At 36.6% G+C, this 22,606-nt stretch overlaps 1 protein-coding gene across 1 annotated transcript in view; it reads left to right on the top strand.

Moving 5' to 3' along the window:
• The window catches only part of ERC2 (ELKS/RAB6-interacting/CAST family member 2), a 723,468-nt gene that overhangs the window by 270,339 nt on the left and 430,523 nt on the right, over nt 1-22,606 (top strand). The window contains exons 4-5 of the mRNA XM_047097449.1: nt 6,538-6,693; nt 22,111-22,278. Coding sequence (XP_046953405.1) covers nt 6,538-6,693; nt 22,111-22,278 — 324 coding nt within the window. The remainder of the gene's footprint in view (nt 1-6,537; nt 6,694-22,110; nt 22,279-22,606) is intronic.

The following is a 22,606-nucleotide window of genomic DNA, read 5'->3' as shown; positions in this document are numbered from 1 at the left end:
GAGAACCTTGTGAAAATGCAGATTCAGATTCAGTAGGTCTGGGTTGGGACTTGAGATTCTGTATTTCTAAAATTCTCTCAGGTGATGTCAGTGCTGATGGTCTGTGGGCCACACTTTGAGTAATAGTGATCTAGATTATACTCCATGTTAGAGAAGGGTCCCCATGAATCTTGTTAAGATTTAATTAGTATCTCATATACCTGGCAATGTGACTGGTACCCAGTAGATGCTCAGTACGTATTTCTAGAATGAATGAGAAAACTGTGCGTGTCTCAGTTTACTATCAACTGTAGCAGACATGTCCTAGAAATATTCAGAGATTAGTAAAAAAAAGAAAACAGATAAAGCAGAGATAAACTTATTTCAATCTTCCCATCCATTCTCATTGCTGTACTTCATCACCCATGGGCTCGTGCTAATATTTATGGCTGGTGTAAGAATCAGCACTTAGGCCTGTTGGGTTGATGGATGCTAGGGGTTCAATTCCAGTGGTTTATGTGTTAGTTGCCCATCAGATACCTATTTTATATCTTTTGAATGATAGATGTAAAATAGTCTTGAGTATGAATCTTTAAGTAGGAGTTATGATCTGCAAATATACGTATAAAATTTTTACAAGTATTATTTTATGAATGTGTGGAAAGAAATGATTTGAAAGAGATATTCAATTCAGATAATTTTTTCTAACTAATAGGGAATGAAAAAAACACATTTAAGCTGTTTTTTTCCCTCCTGAAACTCCCCCCCCCCGCATATTCTTACAGTTCTTAATGAAAATATGATGTAAAAGCAAAACAGTTTCATTGTTGTCTTATCTCAAGACTATTGAAAAATGTCACCTATGACATGAACTGGTAGGTTCTAAGACTATGGGAGTCTGTGTTCTTTCAGTGCTCTGGGCTCAGAGCAGGCACTCAGTAAACCACTTTTGAGTGACAGAAGCCAAAAGGTGATCTGGATATTTAAGCACATAATTATTTTAAATGGGGAGTAATCATAGCAAATTTTCCCATGAAGAATCCAAATCATTGTTTTGACTCTTCACTTTAGTATATAACTCTGAGCTTAATGTGGTCATTAAAATCATATATTTTTTTCAATAATTGACTTCTAGAGGATTAGTACTGAGAAAAATCAAATAGAATACTTTGCTGTAGGACTTCCAGAGCCATTAATGCCGATCAGCATAGGGGATCCCCAATAAGCATTTCTCAAACTTATTTGACCCTGAAATCCCCTTATCACAGAGCTTTTTTGTGTTCTGTGGTTTCAGGAAAAGATTTTCTATATAGTATTTCACTTTCCCCATCTCCAAGGAAGGTCCACAATTAATCGAGTTTGATAGTTTGCTTATTTGTGAACCATAATCAAAATGAATACTTGAAAGTCACTACATAAATTGTTTAAAATTTGGTGATAAATAACCTGTAAAGATGTTCAGATGAAGGAAACTGGTGATAGGGAGTAAATTTTGCTCTTCCTTCTGAAACTGCACTTTTCAGCACTATGTCTTCATGTTAGGTTTTCCCCCTCTCTACTGTAGATTAGTGCTTAGAGTTCTTGGGATGTACAGTTAGTATCAATTTTGCAGGACAACACCCATGTATCACATTGAGCCATAGTAGGACCTGTGAGGTAATTGCCTTCTGTAGTTCCTAAATATATATGTTTATAGTAAGTTGTCTTAGTTTTAGAGATTTGAAAAAAAAGAAAAAGATAAAATTTCTTCTTCCCGAATTCCTCAGAGGCAGCTGAGAAGCTGTGACCATGACAGACATTGTTTGTTTTTCATACTTCTATTTCCTCATGTCTTTATCTGCCTAGCATTTTCAATATTTTCTTGGGCACAGTCAATATACACCATCTTATATATCTATGTATTTTGTATCTTTTCCCTTCTCTAGATCTTAATGATATTCTCCTATCTCCTTTACCCTGTGCTCAAGATTTCAGGTATGAATTCTGTTGACCTAAAACTTGGCTTCTTAAAGAATAGAAACCTAAATAAGAACAGAAAAAAAATAGGTTGTTATTAAAATGACTAAATGACTTCCACAACACCCCCCACATTTTTGTTTGTTTGTTTGTTTGTTTTTTATTATTTTGGGACACCTGTGGCTTAAGGAAAAAAAATTTGTGAGGAAAAAGAAAGTTGGTTAATTTAAGAAAATTTGTAGGGGTGCCTGGGTGGCTCAGTTGGTTAGGCGTCTGACTTCGGCTCAGGTCATGATCTCGCAATCCGTGAGTTCAAGCCCCGCGTTGGGCTCTGTGCTGACAGCTCAGAGCATGGAGCCTGTTTCAGATTCTGTGTCTCCCTCTCTCTCTGACCCTCCCTCATTCATGCTCTGTCTCTCTCTGTCTCAAAAATAAATAAACGTTAAAAAAAAGAAAATTTGTAAAAGTTAAAAATATTCTATAATAGATTTATAAAATATAATAGATTTATAAAATTTATTTACTTAGATCCAAGTTAGTTAATATACAGTGTAGTATTGGTTTCAGGACTTGAATCCAGTGGTTCATCACTTACATATAATACCCAGTGCTCATGCCAACAAGTGCCTTCCTTAATGCCTATCACCAATTTACCCCATTGTCCTACCCACCTCCTCTTATGTGTTTTACTATTTAGTGAAAATTTACTTCAGATGCGTATAGGTCAAGATAATTTTTTTCATGTCACAAAACTTTCTATCTTAACCCTGTTCTGATCTTTCTTTAGCAGTATGCAATTTTTTAAAGTGCAGTGAAAAGCTCCTTCCAACCCAGTTAGAAGTTGGTAGTTGTGGTCATTGCTAACTAAAGCCTCAGGATTTGACCAATGGGAAAGGTGAAGATTTCTTCTCCCCATACCTGTGTGATTGACACCTGAAAATCTAAGTGTATGAGAACATTAAGGTGTAAGACATGAGGACCACAAAGTGTATTGCACATATGTCTTTATACATGTATATTTGTGTATACATATGTACATACATACATATAAATATGCTGACTTCAGACTTGGGTCTGAAATCCCGGAAGATTTTGGGTTAGCAAAGCATTGATTTTTTTTTTCACACTTAACTTACAGTTAAACTCTTGTAAAGATTGTACTTAGATATTTATAGATGCTGAAAGATTGTATTTAAAAAAGAGAAAATCTCTGTCATATTGATTAGGGTTTTAATTGATATCTATCTTTTTATATATCTTAAAGTAATAATATAATCCTAAGGCTTTCATGGGTATAAATAAAAGTGTTAATAGTGGGTATATCTGGGTGATGGGATTGTGTACAGTCATAATTATCTATATAGCTTTTCAAGTTTTGTATAATGAGCATATTTTAATTTTATAGTCAGAAAAAATTTTGATTTAAAATGGCTCCCATTTGTTTAGAAGGCTCTTATGAACACTTAGAAGTTCTTTCTCTGCAGCCTTTTTTAATTTTTAATTTTTATTTTTTATTATCCAAATTATTTATTTTTATATAAATATGTATTTACATATGCATAAAATCCAAATTATTTTCATATATCTGATTTGTATGCATATATAATGTTTTATGTACTTTTATATATTTTTATATATAAATATATCCCAGAATAGTACTTTGCCTATACAATGTGTTCAATAAGTATTTCCTTTTTTACTTTTTTAATTATTTTTTTCCAGTAGACCCTTTATTTATTATTTATTTATTATCATTTAAAAATATAATTTATTATTAAGTGGCTAGCATACAGTGTTTACAGTGTGCTCTTGCTTTTTGGGTAGATTCCTGTGATTCATCACTTATATCACTTACATACATCACTTACATACACTTCTTGGGCTCATCCCAATAAGTGCCCTCCTCAATGCCCATCACCCATTTTCCCCTCTCCCCTGCAACCCCCATCAACCCTCAGTTTGTTCTCTGTATTTAAGAGTCTCTTATAGTTTGCCACCTTCCCTCTCTGTTTGTAACTATTTGCCCCCCGACCATGGTCTTTTGTTAAGTCTCTCAAGTTCCACATATGAGTGACAACATATGATATCTGTGTTACTCTGATTTATTTCACTTAGCATAAAACCCTCCACTTCCATCCACATTGCTACGAATGGCAGGATTTCATTCTTTCTCATTGCCAAGTAATATTCCATTGTATATATAAACCACATCTTCTTTATCCATACATCAGTTGATAGACATTTAGGCTCTTTCCATAATTTGGCTATTATTGAAAGTATCCACAGCCTTTTTTTTTACGTTTATTTATTTTTTGAGAGACAGAGAGAGAGAGAGAGATTGAGAGTGAGAGAGAAGGAGTGTGAGCGGGGAAGGGGCAGAGAGGAGGCAGGGACAGAGGATCTGAAGTGGACTCTGTGCTGACAGCAGTGCGCCTGACGTGGGGCTTGAATTCACAAACTGTGAGATCATGACCTTAGCTGAAGTTGAATGCTCAACTGACTGAGCCATCCAGGTGCCCCTGGTAGCCTTTTTATTATTGCTTCTCTTTTTATCTGCAGAGTTCTCATAGCTCAGAACTCAAAAGAGTCACTAAAGATGCCTCCCTACATTCATCACCTTGGGCTGCTATGAGAAAATACCACTTCTGGGGGACTTGAAAAACAGAAATGTATTTTCTCCCAGTTCTGGAGGCTGGATGTCCCAGATCAGGATGCCAGCAAGGTTCGGTTCTGGTGAGGGGTCTCTTCCTGGCTCACAGATGGCCACCTTCTTGCTGTGCCCTCACAGGGCAGAGAGAGAGAGAGAGAACAAGCTCTTTAGTGTCTCTTCTGACAAGGGCCTCATCCTCATGACCTCGTGTAACACTGATCACCTCCCAAAGGCCTCATCTCCAAATACCATCACATCTCCAGCACATTAGGGGTTAGAGCTTCAACATAGGAATTTTGGAGGCACGTAGACATTTAGTCCTTGACACTCATTTCACTCAAACTGGCAGCATACAAGATTTCTGGAAATTGCATCTAAAAATAGAAAAATCCTGGCAGTGGTACATAAAACATTAGTGATGGTTATCTCTTGATGGTAAGATTAGAGGGGATTTTCTTCATTTTCTAGGAATTTAAGGTGTATTACTTTTATAACTGGAAAAAATAACAATATTATTTTCAAAAGGAGAACGAAATGCTATAGGATATAACATTCCATAATAATCTTGCAAATTTCAGAATCTTTTTATTTCATCTTCTTGAGGTTTTTCTGAGAATTGATAAAAATGTCTTTGGCACTTAGAGCACTTGGATGTTTGCACACAGTGGGACTCAATAAGTATTTGTTTCTCCTCATTTTCCTCTATTTAATGATGATGACAATGTAATGATTATTATATTGCTCCATGGGACATGCCATAGGCCATACAATAGAGGAAATTAAGGTAGAAAATAGCCACAAAATCAGGACAGATGTATTTGTTGCAAAGTTTTTCATATGAGTTAGTTATAAATAGAATAGGCCACTCATTGTCTTTATTTTTGGAACTCTTTAGTCTTTTAGATTCTTGAAAATGAATTGATAAAAAAAGATTAGATCGTAGTTTGTTTTTCATTAACATTCAAATACAAATGTAATAGCAGCTCCTTGGATCTGTACAATAAAAGAGCAGGTAGATAGGAAACCTACAGTCAAACTTTCAACATGATTCCTTCCCAAAACTGATTGGAGATTAATACCTGAGGTTGGGGAAGGGTTTTTCCCCTTTAAGAGCTCTCCTCTTTCTAACGCCTCGTTTCTTACTATGCTCTATCTTGTGTATAGGGTCTGTCATTTCCTTAAAAAATTACCTATGGTTGGTTTTTTTTTTCTCAATCCCACATTTGAGTGTAATATTTCTAGTTTTTTAACTCAGAAAGTCAGTAGGTTAGAGATGACCTTCAAGGTAGCAATGTTTTTGTCACTCAGGGAGCTGCTTGCCAAATAAATCATGACATTGTGATATTTTGGTTGCTATAAATTTTCAATATTTAGTATATCAGGATTTAGTTATTTAATTGAACTGATGTCTGTATTCTAGATGAGAATCCTTCTCATTAGTAGATTTTAATTTTCTTCTCTGTCAGAGTCAATTCCAATCGTGCCTTATAAATCCAGCTATAGAATGAATGCATGAACAAACCATTTTTATGTTTACAAGTAGACTAGAAATTATATGCTGGTAAACTATATCTGAAATTACAAATTAGTCCACTTAAATAGTGTGTGTGTGTGTGTGTGTGTGTGTGTGTGTGTGTGTGTGTGTGTGTATTAACACGTTAGATTGCTTTTATCCTTGTTGCTTTGGTAATCTGATTCCCAGACACTAGACAAACCTATCTAGGCAACTCTCCATATTGTATTGACATATGATCTTTATTGGAAGCTAAAAGAATAATCTCACAAACAATCCTCAGAAGTGAAAAAGATAAATTTTTCTGATTTCAGGGCTATGTCTATACCATAGATAATGTATTACTCCCAAAATTACTTTCTAAAATTCTGTTTTGATAATACTGAAAAAACAATTTTCTCTCTCTTTCTCTCACTCTCTCTCTCTCTTTTAACAACAGGACACAAAAATTGCTTCATTAGAGCGAAACATAAGGGATCTGGAGGATGAGATCCAGATGCTAAAAGCCAATGGTGTGCTGAACACTGAGGACCGTGAAGAAGAGATCAAACAAATAGAGGTTTACAAAAGTCACTCCAAGTTCATGAAAACCAAGGTATGGCCCAATGTTACAAACTTTTATACTCTTAATGTGACTGGAAAGTTATGACTTACATACATACTTCCCCAAATACCCACATAACTGGTTTTATGTGATATCATGAAATACGTGGACAATAATGAAGAAGGCAGAAGATTGTTGGTTCAGAAGTGTAGATTCCAAAAGGAAATCGGGGAACATTTTCATTCAGATTTCTACTAATTAAGGTGTTCAAGATTTTCTAATGAGTAACTTTGATGTCTTGGGAATTAACATTTATTTTGAATAGTCCCCTGTCTTCCAAATTTCCCGAGTTTTCATAAGTTTGCTATTTTTGCAAAGTTTCTGTCATTGCCAAATTTTGACCCATCCCTAAGAAGGTGACTGTCTCAGAAGGTGTTGATCTTGGAAGCCAATTTAACTCACTTCAATGGTATAAAGACATTTTGGTTTTAGCATAGTGTTTAAGGCAGAACTGATTTTGCATCCTAATGCTTAAATTCGCTTAAATTATTCAGCTTCTTTAAGCCTCAGTTTCTTCATCCATGAAATAGGAATGGAAAAAAGCAGAGACCTGCATCATTGATTGCTTTCACAATTCCAAGAGATTATGCATTTAAAGCACTTAGTCCCTTGATTGGTCTCTAGAAAGCATTCAGTGAATGATGGTCATTGTTGTTGATAGTGTTACTATATTGTTGATATCTGTTGCTATAGAATATTTATAAAGTATAATTATAGTAACCCATTCTATTAATTTATATTGGTATTCCCAGTTTTATATTGTTGATATCTGTTGCTATAGAATATTTATAAAGTATAATTATAGTAACCCATTCCATTGATTTATATTGGTATTCCCAGTTTTAAGGAATTTGGTTTGTTATTTTTCAAAATTAAACTTTGGGCTGCAAATGAACCGAACAGCTATTACTTTTACCTATGCATAATTATTAATTTATGAATTGCCCCAAATAGATCTTTTGAGAGTTTGAGATGCTTTTATTTATCCCTGAATTTAAATCATTTTGCTTCTGGAAATAATAACCACACCAATTTTTAAAAATTCTTTTTTTTACCATGTGTTCTTAAGCACCCCTGTTATTGATTGTTCTAAGTTTTATTTTTGTTTGTTGCCTTATAAAATGCAGCAGAGTTAAGAGTCATGCAGACTTCTGTGAGGAAGCAGTGGAAGTGGAGAGAAAAAAAATGTTTAAATGATAGTATGATTTTTATCATTGTGAAATACATGCATATTTATTGCAGAGAATTTGCAAATTATAGAGAGGAAATAGTAATAGCCAGCATCTACTTCACCACATATGTCTCTGTGTGTATGTATGTGCGTTTCTCCAGGGAAAAAACAAAAGTTTTCCTTACTTCTGCCAACTTTCCACTTATAAGTTGACATTGAGATTATGATTAAAACTTTGGATCAAGGAATTGAGGGAGATCTGAGGAGAGTGTCTAGTGGGTTTTAATGTAACCTTTTCCTTTCAAGGAGTTCCACAAAATGCAGAATGGGCTTCCCTGTTCAACCCTCCCTTCTAGTTTCTTTTTGCAGTCCTTCCCTCTCAGAGAGTTGAGCTAGGGTGCAGCAAGCATAGTGGTAGGGTAGCCTGTTGACCAAATGATGACCATTCACTCTTGCAATGAAACTATGAAGATACGAGTGAACTCATAATGTCTGGGAAAATTACTGTTTTGACTTAAACCTTTCGTCCCATCGTGTCATTCAGCAGTGGAAGATAGTTCAAGCCACTTCTACAACTAAAAATGCCATGAAATTTGTCCAGGTGAATAACCATATATGCATATGGTTTTCAGCAAGCAACTCTTTACCTTATTAGCCCACAGGTGTCTGAGAGACTATCAGTCCTTGAGTTGGTTTTAACTTTTAATGTCTGATTACTTTTTAGAGTTCTTCGAAAAGTGGTTAGGTCAGAAGGATGTTTGAGTAGAGAAATGGAGTAAGGGGGAAAGAGTGCAGGCTGACACCTATAGTGGACTCTGGCAGATCTCTAGCCTGCCTTTTCTAGTTGAATGGCCTTGAGGAGTGAGTTATGTCATGCAACCACTTTCTTCTTGTATAAAATGGGGCAATACCATAATCCTTAAGAGGGAGACAGAGGTTTAAATGAAATAATGTAATTAAAATGCCTGGCTCAAAAAGGTAATTAATAATTATGCCCATTATTATTGAGGAAGTATTTATAATTACTAAATGGCTAAGAATTTAGTCCTGAGTGCTTTGTGTTTTGTGTTTTGTGGGATCCCAGAGTCTGTGTGAACTGATTCCAGTTGGGTAAATCATTTGTCATGGAACTTGTTATATTTTAGAGGCATGGATTCATACCCTTTAAAATTGGATGACTAGCATAGTTTATGGTCCATTGTGGCCTATTGGGATAACTTTTCTACAGAATTTATATGAATATGTTGCTTGTCAACATCATCACAGATATCTGAAGAGTTAATTCTTGCAATGATTATGTATGCACATTGATAGAACAATTGTTTAATGTCAACGTTAGAGTCTCTTGAACTCTTTCATTTATGCAGAGTTGCATGGATAAAACTTTCAGTGATGGATTTTGGATCTCTGTGTTCCTCAAAGACTTACTAAACCTTGGTTTTAGCACATGGCACTGAGCTAGCTACTGAGAGGCTCTAAAAGTAGTGCATATTCAAAATATTACTCACTTCAAAGCCAATACTGACCACTTAGTTGGGAAAGTAAGAAATGTACTGGAAGAACTACCCCAAAGATTGGGTGGGAGGAGAGTTCACTTCTGGCTGGAGTAATGAAAGTTATTTAGGCTTAGTTAGTGTTGTTTGTTTGTTTGTTTTGTTTTTTTGTCTAAATAACCAGATTGTCAGAACAGCAATGACAGGTCTGGTGAAGAATGCAAACTGAAATCAGTGACTGAGCAAACTTAGAAGGATAAGTAAAAATACCATCCTACCCCAACTCCACACAGAGGAGGAAGTGGGAAGAACTCATGTCTATGTGAAATGGCAGATTTTCCAAAAGGGGGAAAATGTTAGATTTAAATTGCAAACACCTAGAGGCTCTGAAACTTACTTCGGAAATGGAAATGTAGTTTTGAAACTCATTGGGTTTAGTGAGGCAGTGATAGAAATGGAAATCAGAAAGTGACTTTGGATCCCAACTAGCAAAAAATGCTGGATTTGAGGCAGGGATAGTTAACTTTAGAAACCGTTGTTTTAATGGTTTACAAAGACTCAGAGTCTTGGTAGAACATTTCAGAAATTCTTATGAAATGCTGCATAAGGAGGGGAGTGGAACTCTGGGAACCAAATCTGAAATTGCAGCTAAATATTGTTATGTCTTCTTGCTGTTTGCAGTGAATATATAGAAAGCTTTTTACTTTGGATTAAAAAAAATTTTTTTTGTAATGTTTATTTATTTTTGAGAGACAGAGCACAAGCGGGAAGGGGCAGAGAGAGAGGGAGACACAGAATCCAAAGCAGGCTCCAAGCTCTGAGATGTCAGCACAGTGCCGGATGCAGGGCTCGAACTCATGAGCCAGTGAGATCATGACCTGAGCCGAAGTTGGATGCTCAAATGACTGAGCCACTCAGGCGCACCTAGAAAGCTTTTTAAAAGTACCCCAGGGAACTTCTTCTTACCTGGTGTTTTGGAGAGGCTCCTTAGGAGTGAGTACTGTTTGCAAAGGCAGCGGGCTTGGAAGTGCTCTTCAATCTGAGTATTTCTTTAAAAGAAATCTAAAATGAGTTCTATTATGATTATTTGGAAGTTTGATACTTTTAAATAAAAAAATAATGGGCACCTGAGTGGCTCTGTCAGTTAAGCGTCCGACCTCAGCTTAGGTTATGATCTCATGGTTCACGGGTTCCAGCCTGGCATCAGGCTCTGTGCTGACAGCTGAGAGCCTGGAGCCTGCTTCAGACTCTGTCTCTGTCTCTCTCTGCCCCTCCCCTGCTTGCGTACTGTCTCTTTCTCTCTCTCTCTCTCAAATATAAATAAACCTTTTAAAAAATTAAAAAAAAATAAGATACAAAAATTCAACCTGATTATGAAAAAAAAATCCTAAAATTGGATAAACACATATTTATGTTCTATTTGGTTTTTAGGGGGGACATTTTAGCTGAAAATTGTTTTTATGACCCATTGGTGATAAAATTGACTCAGCATTTGATTGCTTTTCATTATTAACAGGGCATGACCTCAAATCAGTCTCAATCTCAATATGTAATTATTTGCTCTAAGTAGGTAATAAAGGCAGCTAATAATAATTCTTGTATATAAACTTATTTTTAAATATAAAAGTATGTTACAATAGATAATTTTAAATGTTTCAGTGAAAATCTGATATGAAGACGATGTTGTGGTATATAAAGGAGTGCTGCTTGCATTAATTATTAAAATAAGTAAAGCTTTACTGCATTTTACCTCCATTTGATCCTGAACAGATGACTGGGACTGGTAGAGCCTCTTGAAAACTTTGTGATTAAGTTAAGTAGCATTGAAGACCCTAATTGCTTTTATAAATATGATATCATAAAAAAAAACATGACACAACATGTTTGCAAAGGTAGAAGGTGAATTGCAAAAATGTAAAATAGAGTTTCGAATCTCAACTTGTGCAAAGGCATGGATATCAGACATAGTTGGCCAGGATGGAAATCCCTGCATCTTGCAAGGCCTTTGGCATATGCCTGTTTTCCCTGAGAACTGAGACTCTGGGAGGCCTCCTGGGCCTCCAGTTCCTAGAAACTCCAATTTCTACTCTTAGCTCCAAAACTTAGAGGACTCAGACTGTGAGAACAGAATCTAGAGGCAATGGAAAGCATGAGTTACCTTCAGGAGCACTGTTAAACCTTTAAGAATGGAATGTACCATGTAAATAATTGTTTTTCTGGCAGGGAAAGAATGATGGTATCCCCTGTTCTATTTGAGGCTTTGTTTCCAGTGTAACACATTTTTACATTTTTCATCTACTGATCTCAGTACTTCTGTATTAGTCACTCCCTCTGTTTTCAGAGTTTGCCAAAGACACCACTCTGCTGTCTTAGATCTCTTCTTTTATTCTGAATTTGTAACACATTTTCTTATTAACCTCCGAAGGATTACAAACCTCATAACCCAAACGGCATGATAATAAGCATATCACTTTCTAGACATGAGAGCTGTATCTGCAGTGAAAAAGAAGCTGTTTTCCTTGGCAAGGGAATGTTTTCAGGGTGTTGGTTGTGTCACAGACGTAAGTGGTGGAAGAACTTTCAGACGAGATGAAGTGTTCCTGATGTCCACATGGACTTCATATAAAGCATGTGATGTAATTCCGATTGGCTTTTCTTCTTGCCATCACAGAGACAGATCTTCCCCAGCCTCAGTTCCCATGTATGTTTGATTGCATCACTTTCCATTTTTATTGAGTTTATGGCTATAAAAGAAGCACAAAGCATATTTTTTATGGAAGAATATGATTTTCTACCCTGTAACTATATTCCCCTTAGAAAAGCCCTCTTCTGTTATTGTCTGCGTAAATATTTATTTAAAATTTACCTCATGGCAGTGATAGTCTGAAAGCTATTTAAAGCAAATGTCTATTTAATATTTATAGACTGAAATAGTTTTGTCATTATCAATCTATTTTTATTGAATAAAGTAGGTGTATGTAGAACCTGTCATGTTCTTCCTTCCTATTAAATGCCATTCTGTTGATCAAGTTAATTTCATTTAAATTTCTCTCTCAGTACCCCATTCCTACACTAGATTTCTACTCTGACACTTGTAGAAGTTAGCCCAAATCATTTTTTAATACTATAAACATCATCTTTGCTTAAGTATTTAAAGTTCAAAGTGTTTTTTAGTTTTATTTTAAGATGAATCAGTTTAATATGTGGAATCAACTAGATACTGTGCTATCAGCTGCAACTGCCTGTGATTTAGAACATACCTCATGGGAAGTATGCTGATATTGGGGCACCTGGGTGGCCCAGTCAGTTAAGCATCCAATTTTGGCTCGGGTCATGATCTCACGGTTTGTGGGTTCAAGCCCCGTGTCAGGCTCTCTGCTGACAGCTCAGAGCCTGGAGCTTACTTCAAATTCTGTTTCTCTCTCTCCCCCCTTCCCCCTTCCCTGCTTGTGCTTTCTCTTAAAAATAAATAAATAAACATTAAAAAAAGAGAAAAGAATGCTGATCTTGCTGATCACAACATATTTAATTTCTTTTATAATTTTAGTTAATCCTAGTTTAGATTTTCCCTCTTTTTATTTATACTCAGCTCTTATTATATGGGAGACAGCGCGCGCGAGAGAAATGGAACTTACTTTTATTGCAGGTAAAAATGATAACAGACTCAGGATTCATTAAATTATAAAGAAAAAACTGTGTTTCATGTACTGTATATATCTGGTCAGTGCCACCATCTGTTCACACATACTCAGAGCAAATTGATAATCAATCACAAGTCCCTCTCAGTGAATCTTTAAGCATAGTCAGAATCCTACTCATGACTGCCAGTCACTACTAAATCTTTAAATTTGGAAAGCAAGATGAAACCTATTTGTCTGCTGATCTAGTCTGATTTCATCCTGCAAATGAAACTCCATCTCAACCTTTCTAGTGAATTGCACAGCCTGAACAATTACAAAGGTAGGGGTCTTATTTCTTTGTATACCCCCACTCCATTCATTCTTTCTTTTTTTTTTTTAATTTTTTTTTTTCAACGTTTATTTATTTTTTGGGGACAGAGAGAGACAGAGCATGAACGGGGGAGAGGCAGAGAGAGAGGGAGACACAGAATCGGAAACAGGCTCCAGGCTCTGAGCCGTCAGCCCAGAGCCCGACGCGGGGCTCGAACTCACGGACCGCGAGATCGTGACCTGGCTGAAGTCGGACGCTTAACCGACTGCGCCACCCAGGCGCCCCTCATTCTTAACAGTTATTGTCAGTAGCTTGGTTCTTGTTTATGCAAGTTTTAATTGCTGAAAAGAACAAAAAGTGCTGGATGAAATATATTTTCAAAAGATAAATTTAAAAATGTACTTATGAACTGTAAAGTTAGGAAGAATCTCGAGGGTCAAAACTAAGCCAGAGCAGAGGGCTGGAATGATAATAGAGCACTGGTTCTATCTTCTTGTTGGCATTTGCTAGATATGTGAACTTGAGCATTAATTTCCACAGTCATGGGGCACTGAAGGAAAAAGACAGAAGCCTGGGTCTGTTCAAGAGGAAGAGCCAAGTAGGAATTCCGCTACCACATTAAACTGGGATCCCAGACAGCCACACTCTTAGTACAAGGGTAAACTAAAAACCTCCCCACCGTATGTTTCTTCCACCTAGACTAGGAGAATCCAGGGAAAATAATCTATTTTAAAACTTTGAGCAAAGTGAAAGGTAAAAAAAACTAGTTTTAAGAATCCATAACCACAGATAGCCCTTGCACCAACATACAATGTGAGGTGATCCAAAAACTTCAAGTAGAGAACGGAGTTTAAAGGGGTCCTTGGTTGATAGTGCCCCAGGTATCGGCAGAGACAAATGCTCTGAAGGCCCACATGTTCAACTTAGACCTCAAAGTTTTTCTCCAGATAAGAGTCCAAGAAACGAGCACACAGTAAAAATCTTTTAAAAATCACAAAGTTTGAAAACAAACAAAAAAAGCTACCATAATTGATAGCTGGTAGAAAGAACAAACAGGGGCGCCTGGGTGGCGCAGTCGGTTAGGCGTCCGACTTCAGCCAGGTCACGATCTCGCGGTCCGCGAGTTCGAGCCCCGCGTCAGGCTCTGGGCTGATGGCTCGGAGCCTGGAGCCTGTTTCCGATTCTGTGTCTCCCTCTCTCTCTGCCCCTCCCCCGTTCATGCTGTGTCTCTCTCTGTCCCAAAAATAAATAAAAAACGTTGAAAAAAAAATTTAAAAAAAAAAAGAAAGAACAAACAGTAGAATCAGAAGGCAAGGACTTCAGAAGTGGGAGTTTTAAGACAAACACTATGAAATAAGCATGTTTAATATGTTTAAACAAATAACAGAGGTGATTAAAAATATGAATAAGGGGAAAGAAACTATAAAGATATCAAGCACAAATTTATAAAGGACTTAACAAACTCAGCACCCCAAAAACCAAATAATTCAATGAAGAAATGGGCAAAAGACATGAATAGACACTTTTCCAAAGAAGACATCCAGATGGCTAACAGACACATGAAAAAATGCTCAACATCAGTCATCATCAGGGAAATACAAATTAAAACCACAATGAGATACCACCTCACTCTAGTCAGAATGGCTAAAATTAACAACTCAGGCAACAACAGATGTTGGCAAGGATGTGAAGAAAGGAGGTCTCTTTTGCACTGCTGGTGGGAATGCAAACTGGTGCAGCCACTCTGGAAAACAGTATGGAGGTTCCTCAAAAAATTAAAAATAGAACTACCCTATGACCCAGCAGTTGCACGACTAGGTATTTATACAAGGGATACAGGTGTGCTCTTTTGAAGGGGCACATGCACCCCAGTGTTTATAGGAGCACTATTGACAATAGCCAAACTGTGGAAAGAGCCCAAATGTCCATCGACAGATGAGTGGATAAAGGAGATATGGTGTGTGTGTGTGTGTGTGTGTGTGTACACACACACAATGGAGTATTACTCAGCAATCAGAAACAGTTAAATCTTGCCATTTGCAACTACGTAGGTGGAACTAGAGTGAAATTGGAGAAAGACAAATATCATATGACTTCACTCATATGAGGACTTTAAGATACAAAAAGATGAACATAAGGGAAGGGAAGTAAAAATAATATAAAAAGAAAGAGGGGGACAAAACCTAAGAGACTCTTAAATACAGAGAACAAACTGAGGATTGTTGGAGGGGTTGTGGGTGGAGGGGTGGGCTAAATGGGTAAGGGGCATTAAGGAAGACACTTGTTGGGAGGAACGTTGGGTGTTATACATAGGGGATGAATCACTGGAATCTACTGAAATCATTGTTGCACTGTATGCTAATTAACTTGGATGTAAATTTAAAAAAAATAAAAAAATAAAGAGAGCCAAAGAATGTCTAGAAATAGGAAAATATAAAAATGGAAATTTGAAAGTTTAATAAATCGGTTCAACTGCGGAATGATCATAGCAGAAAAGACATTTAATGAGCTAGAAAACAGAGTAGTATAAAGTAAATAAAAGATAAAAAGATGAAATACATTAAAGATAAATTAAGATACATAGAAGACAGAATAAACAGGTTTGGCATCTGTCTAATCAGAGTTCTAGAGGAAAAGAGAGATGGAGTAGGGACAAAATCACTACACAGAAGCCATATTTGAAGACTGGGAAAGCTGAGAATTTTCCAAAACTAATGATAGATACAAGTCCATAAATTCAGGACTCTTTGAGTACCCCAAAGAGGAAAAGAAATCTGCCCATTTACATAAAATCTCAGAGGCAAAGAAAATGTTTTAAAAAGCCGTTAGAGGGATGCCTGGGTGGCTCAGTCGGTTGAGTGTCCGACATCGGCTCAGGTCATAATCTTGCAGTTCATGAGCTTGAGCCCCACGTTGAGCTCTGTGCTGACAGCTTGGAGCCTGGAGCCTGCTTTGGATTCTGTGTCTCCTTGTTTCTCTCTCTCCCCTTCCCCACTTACATTGTCTGTCTCTCTCTCTCAAAATTAAATAAACATTAAAAAAATTAAAAAGCAGTTAGAACATTTGTCCAAAGTAGATATATGAATGGCTAATAAGTATATGAAAAGATGCTTAATATCATTAGTCATTAGAGAAATCAAAACCACGATGACATATTACTTCATACCCACTGGAATGGCTATAAGTAAAAAGATAGACTAACAAGTTTTGGTGAGAGTATGAAGAATTAGAACCTTCATATATTGGTAGTGGGGATGTGAAATGGTGCAGTCATTTTGGAAAACAGTTTAGAAGTTCCTCAGAATGCTAAACATACAGTTATCATATGGCCTAGAAGTTCCACACCTATATATATGTACACAAGAGAAATAAAAACATATGTCCACACAGACTTGCATATGAATGTTCTTAGAAGCATTATCCATAGTAGCCAGAACATGGAACAATGTGAGTGTCCCTCAACTGGTGAATGGATAGACAAAATGTGGCATATTCATTCAGTGTAGTATTACTCAACAATAAAAAAGAATGAAGTACAGGTACATACTACAATATGAATGAACCTTGAAATGTCATGCTATGTGAGAGAAGACAGTCACAAAATACATATATTACAAGATTCCATTTATGTAAAATTCCCAGGATAGGCTAATTCATAGAAACAGAAAGTATATTACTAGTTGCTTAGGGCTGGGGGTAGAGAGTGGGGAATATGGAGAGTGACTTCTAATTGTTACGAGGTTTCTTTTTGGAATGAAGAAAATGCACTAAAGTTTGATTATGATGATGATTGCACAATTCTGTGAATATACTAAAAACCATCAACTCTGTGACTTAAGTGGTTGAATTGTATGGCATATAAATTATATTTCAATAAAGCTATTTTAAAAAGCAGCTAATGGAAAAAGTCCCATTACCTGTAAAGGATTGAATTTGGAGTGATAGCTTGACTTCTTAAAAGCTTATGTTAGCCAGAAGATGGCTGAGAGAAAAAAATATCACTTAACCTAGAAAATTACTTTTAATGCTCAGCAACAATATTTTTTTTTTTTAATTTTTTTTTCAACGTTTATTTATTTTTGGGACAGAGAGAGACAGAGCATGAACGGGGGAGGGGCAGAGAGAGAGGGAGACACAGAACCGGAAACAGGCTCCAGGCTCCGAGCCATCAGCCCAGAGCCCGACGCGGGGCTCGAACCCACGGACCGCGAGATCGTGACCTGGCTGAAGTCGGACGCTTAACCGACTGCGCCACCCAGGCGCCCCTCAGCAACAATATTAAAAAAAGAATGATGTGGTATTTTTAGACAAAAAAATTGAGTTTGCCACCAAAAAAATCCCACTAAAAGAAATTTAAATGATTCATTTCAGGTATAAGGAGATTTCTAACAGAACATCTGATTTGAAGGAATAATATTGAACAAACATAGTGACAAATGTGGTAAATCTAAATAAACATGGACTGTAAAGAAAGTAATGATGACGGGCGTCTGGGTGGCTCAGTCGGTTAAGCATCCGACTTTGGCTCAGGTCATGATCTTGTGGTTTGTGGCTCTAGCGCGTGTCAGGCTCTGTGCTGATAGCTCAGAGCCTGAAGCCTGCTTTAGATTCGGTGTCTCCCTCTCTCTCTGCCTCTCCCCTGCTTGCATGCTGCTTCTCTCTCTCAAAAATAAATAAACATGAAAAAGTTTTTAAAAAAAAGTAATGATGAGTTAAAAACAAAACAGGAAAGAACTAAAATACATGACAGCAATAACGTGTATGTCAAGGGGATGGTGGCTGAACTGAAAGTGTCTCAAGATCCTTATATTTTTCTGAAAGAAAGTAAGCATAGATTGACTTTAGACTTAGGTAAGTTAAAAATGTAAGCAAGCTATAATTTCTAGGGTAATAACTTAAAGGTTAGAAATAAATGAAGTAAAATAAATATAAATAAAGGTATAAGTCTTAAATGAGTAGAGGCAAAAAAAATAGGATAAAAAAATCTTTCAAAAGGCAAGAATGAAAAGAAGAGAAATAGAAATGGCAATATGTTTAGAAAGCACAAGGTAGGTGGTTGAAATAAATCACGTATGTCTGTAATGGTAATAAATGCTCCATTTAATTTTATCAGAGAGGATAAAAGAATATGGATATATGCTATTTGCAAGAGACATCTACAACATAAAGTTAATGATACATTGAAAATGAAAAAAGACACATTAGCCAAATATTAAATGTGACAAAGGTGTTACAGACTTTAAGGCAAAGAAACCATTTTTGAGCCAATGATTATAGACTTGCACTCAACAATTTTTGGATACATATTGTTTTCTAGCACACAGTGCACAAAATACATTTATGATAAATGACCGCATACTCTGTCATAAAGCAAGATACACTAATTTCAAATGATTAGTGTATTAGAGACCTTGTTCTCTATTCACAAAGCAAAGCAAGCAAGAAAAAACACAAAGATAACTAGGAAACATCCATGTATTTGTTGAGTAAGAAGCATAATTATTTGTGAGTTGAAGAATAATATATATGGAGATCAGAAAATATTTAGGACTGAGCAACAATATCAATATTATGTATCAAACTTGGGGCGCCTGGGTGGCTCAGTCAGTTGAACGTCCGACTTTGGCTTGGGTCATGATCTCACAGTCTGTGAGTTTGAGCCCTGCATCGGGGCTCTGTGCTGACAGCTCAGAGCCCGGGGCCTGTTTCAGATTCTGTGTCTCCCTCTCTCTCTGACCCTCCCCCATTCATGCTCTGTCTCTCTCTGTCTCAAAAATAAATAAACGTTAAAAAAAAATTAAAAAAAATATTATGTATCAAACTAGTGGGATCAAGCTAAAATGATACTGACAGGGAAATTTACAGTCTTAAGATGTATTTGGAAAGAAAAAAAGGTGAAAGTTAGATAAGTATCTAACTTAGAAAATTATGAAAAGAAAATAGAATAAATCCAAAAAAGTAGTAGGAAAGAAATAATTAAAAAATAAAAGAAGAAATTAATGAAATAGAAAATAAGAATGTTAGGGGCGCCTAGGTGGCTCAGTCGGTTAAGCGTCCGACTTTGGCTCAGGTCATGATCTCGCAGTCCGTGAGTTCGAGCCCCGCATCGGACTCTGTGCTGACAGCTCAGAGCCTGGAGCTTGTTTCAGATTCTGTGTCTCCCTCTCTCTCTCACCCTCCCCTGTTCATGCTCTGTCTCTCTCTGTCTCAAAAATAAAATAAAATGTTAAAAAAATTAAAAAAAAGAAAATAAGAATGTTAGACGACCAACACAGCCAAAATTGACTCTTTGAAGAGATTATTTAACATGACATGCCTCTGCTGAGACTCATCAAGAAAAAGAGAGTAAAACTAAAGAGTATTAGGATGAAGAAGACAGTCATAGATGCCATAGATATCAAAAGATAAGTGGTTTTATGAAAATTTCCTGCTAGGTTAAGGTGAGTATTTAGATAAAATGAAAAATTCTTAGGAGAAAAAAGTTATCAGAATTGATTCAAATAATTAGAAACATGAGTATTCCTTTAACCGCTAATGATGGATGAAGTAAGTAATGGTCTTTGGAGAAAGAAAATGCCAGCTTTAGCTGATTTTACTGTTGATTTCTAATAACACTAATGGGAAGATTTTAATTTTACACAAAACATTTCAGAACACATTAAAAAAAAGGAGCACTCTAAATTGGTACTAAAACCTGACAAGGACAGCACAAAATGGGAAAATTACAAACCAGTCTTATCCATAAACATAGATGAAAGATCCTGACAAAATAGCAAGCTGAATCCAGTAACATATAAAAAATACAGTACATTATGACTAAGTGGAGTTATTCATAGTTGTGCAAAGAGAGCTGAGTATTTTAAAAATCCATTAGTGTAATTCATTACAATAACATATTAAAGGTGAAAAGTGTGATAAATCATGAGATGCAGAATAAAATGTTTATTAATATTAAACATTCCTTAATGATTAAAAAAAAACAACTCTTGGCAAAGTTGTAATAAAAGGGAACTTTCTGAAACTTAAGAGCGCCTATAAAAAGCTAAAGCAAACATCAAACTTAATGATGAAACATTGAAATTCTTCCCTTTAAGACCAAGAACAAGATGAAGGAGCCACAATTTCTACCAGGCCTCTCTGTCTTTCTGCCTGGCCGGTCCATGTGTCTGGTATGGGCTTCTTCACAGCTTGGTGGTCAGGGGGGCAGTTAGACTTCTAACATGGTGGCCAGCTTCCAGCTGCCTGTCCTCCTATAGACAAGGTCCAGAACAGGCATGCTGACACTTTGGCTGCATCTAGCTGTTGAAGTAAGCCACAGTTTAGCCCAGGTTCAAGAGTAGGGTAAACAGACTCTACCTCTAGTTGTGAGGAGCAGCGTGTGTGGACAAGTGACAGTCATCTTTGGAGATCATTTACCACAACTCTGTCAGGCTGGCACAAATGTAAATGTCTGGTGACATAAGACATCGGTGAAGATGTGGCATGACTGGCACACTTACACACTGCTTGGGACCCTGAAAGTGAATATAACAGCTTTGGTAAACATTTTGGTGTTCCCCAGTGAAGTTAAGGATGTGCATCCTATGTAGTCCAGCAATTTAACTCCTAGATTATTTTTGCTACATATACCAGGTAATATATATAAGAATGTTCAGAATAGCACTTTTTGTTTTAACAAAAAAACCTGGAAACAAACCAAAATGTCTATTAATAGCAGAATGGGCAAATGAATTGTGGTGAAGTCTTACAGTGGAATTCAGTGAAAATGAACAAATTTCATGTACAATAACATGATTTAATCTTCAGGATGTACGATTGAGTAGAAAAAAGCAAAGTACTAAAAAGAAATACACAGAACAAATAAAGTTGAAATGCAAAAAAATATATGGTAAAAAGATAAGCAAGAAAATGACAAACACAAAATTGAGGGTGATAATTATTTCTGAAGGAGATAGAAATGGGTTGGGACACAGGTAATTCTAATGATCTTTTTGCTGAATTGAATGATGGATGTTTCTTGTATTATTTTTCCTTATACTTTACATCATTTTATGTTATTTTGTATCTTGTCAGTATTTAATATAAACAAAAAATCTTTAATGCTTACTTTTTTGGAGGGGGGTAAGAATTCTTTTTTGTCAAACGATGCCCTTGAATGATCATTTCCACTTTGGAATGGCAGAGAAGGACCAGGGTATGTCTTGGGTTAATTACCTTCATTAGCAATCTGTTGACCCTTCTGAGGATAATGGTGAATAGTATATGTGATTTCATAGGTAAGTCTGTTCAGGAAGCCGCCATTCCACTGTGAAGCTTTGTTCTGAGTGGGGTTGATGGTAGAAGACAGTCTGCTGACCTTACCTTTCTATTTTCTGTACTCTCCGCCATCTTTACAGAGCCTCTCCAGACCTGTAAGAACTTCCAAAGCCATCTTTTTGTTTTTTTTTTTTTAATGTTTATTTATTTTTGAGAAAGCTCATGCCGGGGGTGGGGGGGTACAGACAGAAGGGGACAGAGGATCCCAAGTGGGCTCTGCTCTGACAGCAGTGAGCCTGATGTGGGGCTCAAACTCATGAACCGTGAGATCATGACCTGAGCTAAAAGGTGGATGCTAAACCGACTGAACCACCAAGGTGCCCCCCCACCCAAGGCCATTTTTAAGCAAACTCATGGCTTGCCTTGTTGGAGTAATGATCGCTGACTATTGAAAATTAAGAGACATCGGTAGTTCTCAAATGTAAAGAATAGGAACTGTGGCTTCTAATTTCTTGCAATTTTGTTGCTGTTTCACAGATTGATCAGCTGAAGCAGGAGCTTTCAAAGAAGGAGTCAGAACTTCTTGCCTTACAAACAAAGCTTGAAACTCTTAGCAATCAAAATTCAGATTGCAAGCAACACATTGAAGTGCTTAAAGAGTCGCTTACTGCCAAAGAACAGAGGGCTGCCATCCTTCAGACTGAGGTAAGGCACTGTTTCATGATGCCAGGCACCAGACGTTGAGTTGATAGAAAACGTCCTACCTGGACAGCTTTCTTTAGAAGATCCAAACCTTTGAGGCCAGATTTGTTTTGGATGTCAGATATTCTGGGGATTTTAGAAAGGTAAGACCCATTGCATGTATCCTAGATTGCATAAAACTCCCAGCGGGGATATAGTAACACCTTGTAAACAAACACATGACTATATCTGCAGAGAAAAAATTCCGCATACTAAAGTAAGATAAATTAAGACTGTGTAAGTAGCATACTATCAGTTCATGTCTGATTGTGCCACCAAAAGAGTTTGCTTC

This window comes from Lynx rufus, unplaced genomic scaffold (genome assembly GCF_022079265.1).
Source record: "Lynx rufus isolate CCGP_SWC_20201006 ecotype Redwood Valley unplaced genomic scaffold, mLynRuf1.p SCAF_4, whole genome shotgun sequence".
Classification (NCBI taxonomy): domain Eukaryota; kingdom Metazoa; phylum Chordata; class Mammalia; order Carnivora; family Felidae; genus Lynx; species Lynx rufus.
Note: the sequence above shows the minus strand (reverse complement) of the source record. Positions and strands in the feature narration are given on the sequence as shown.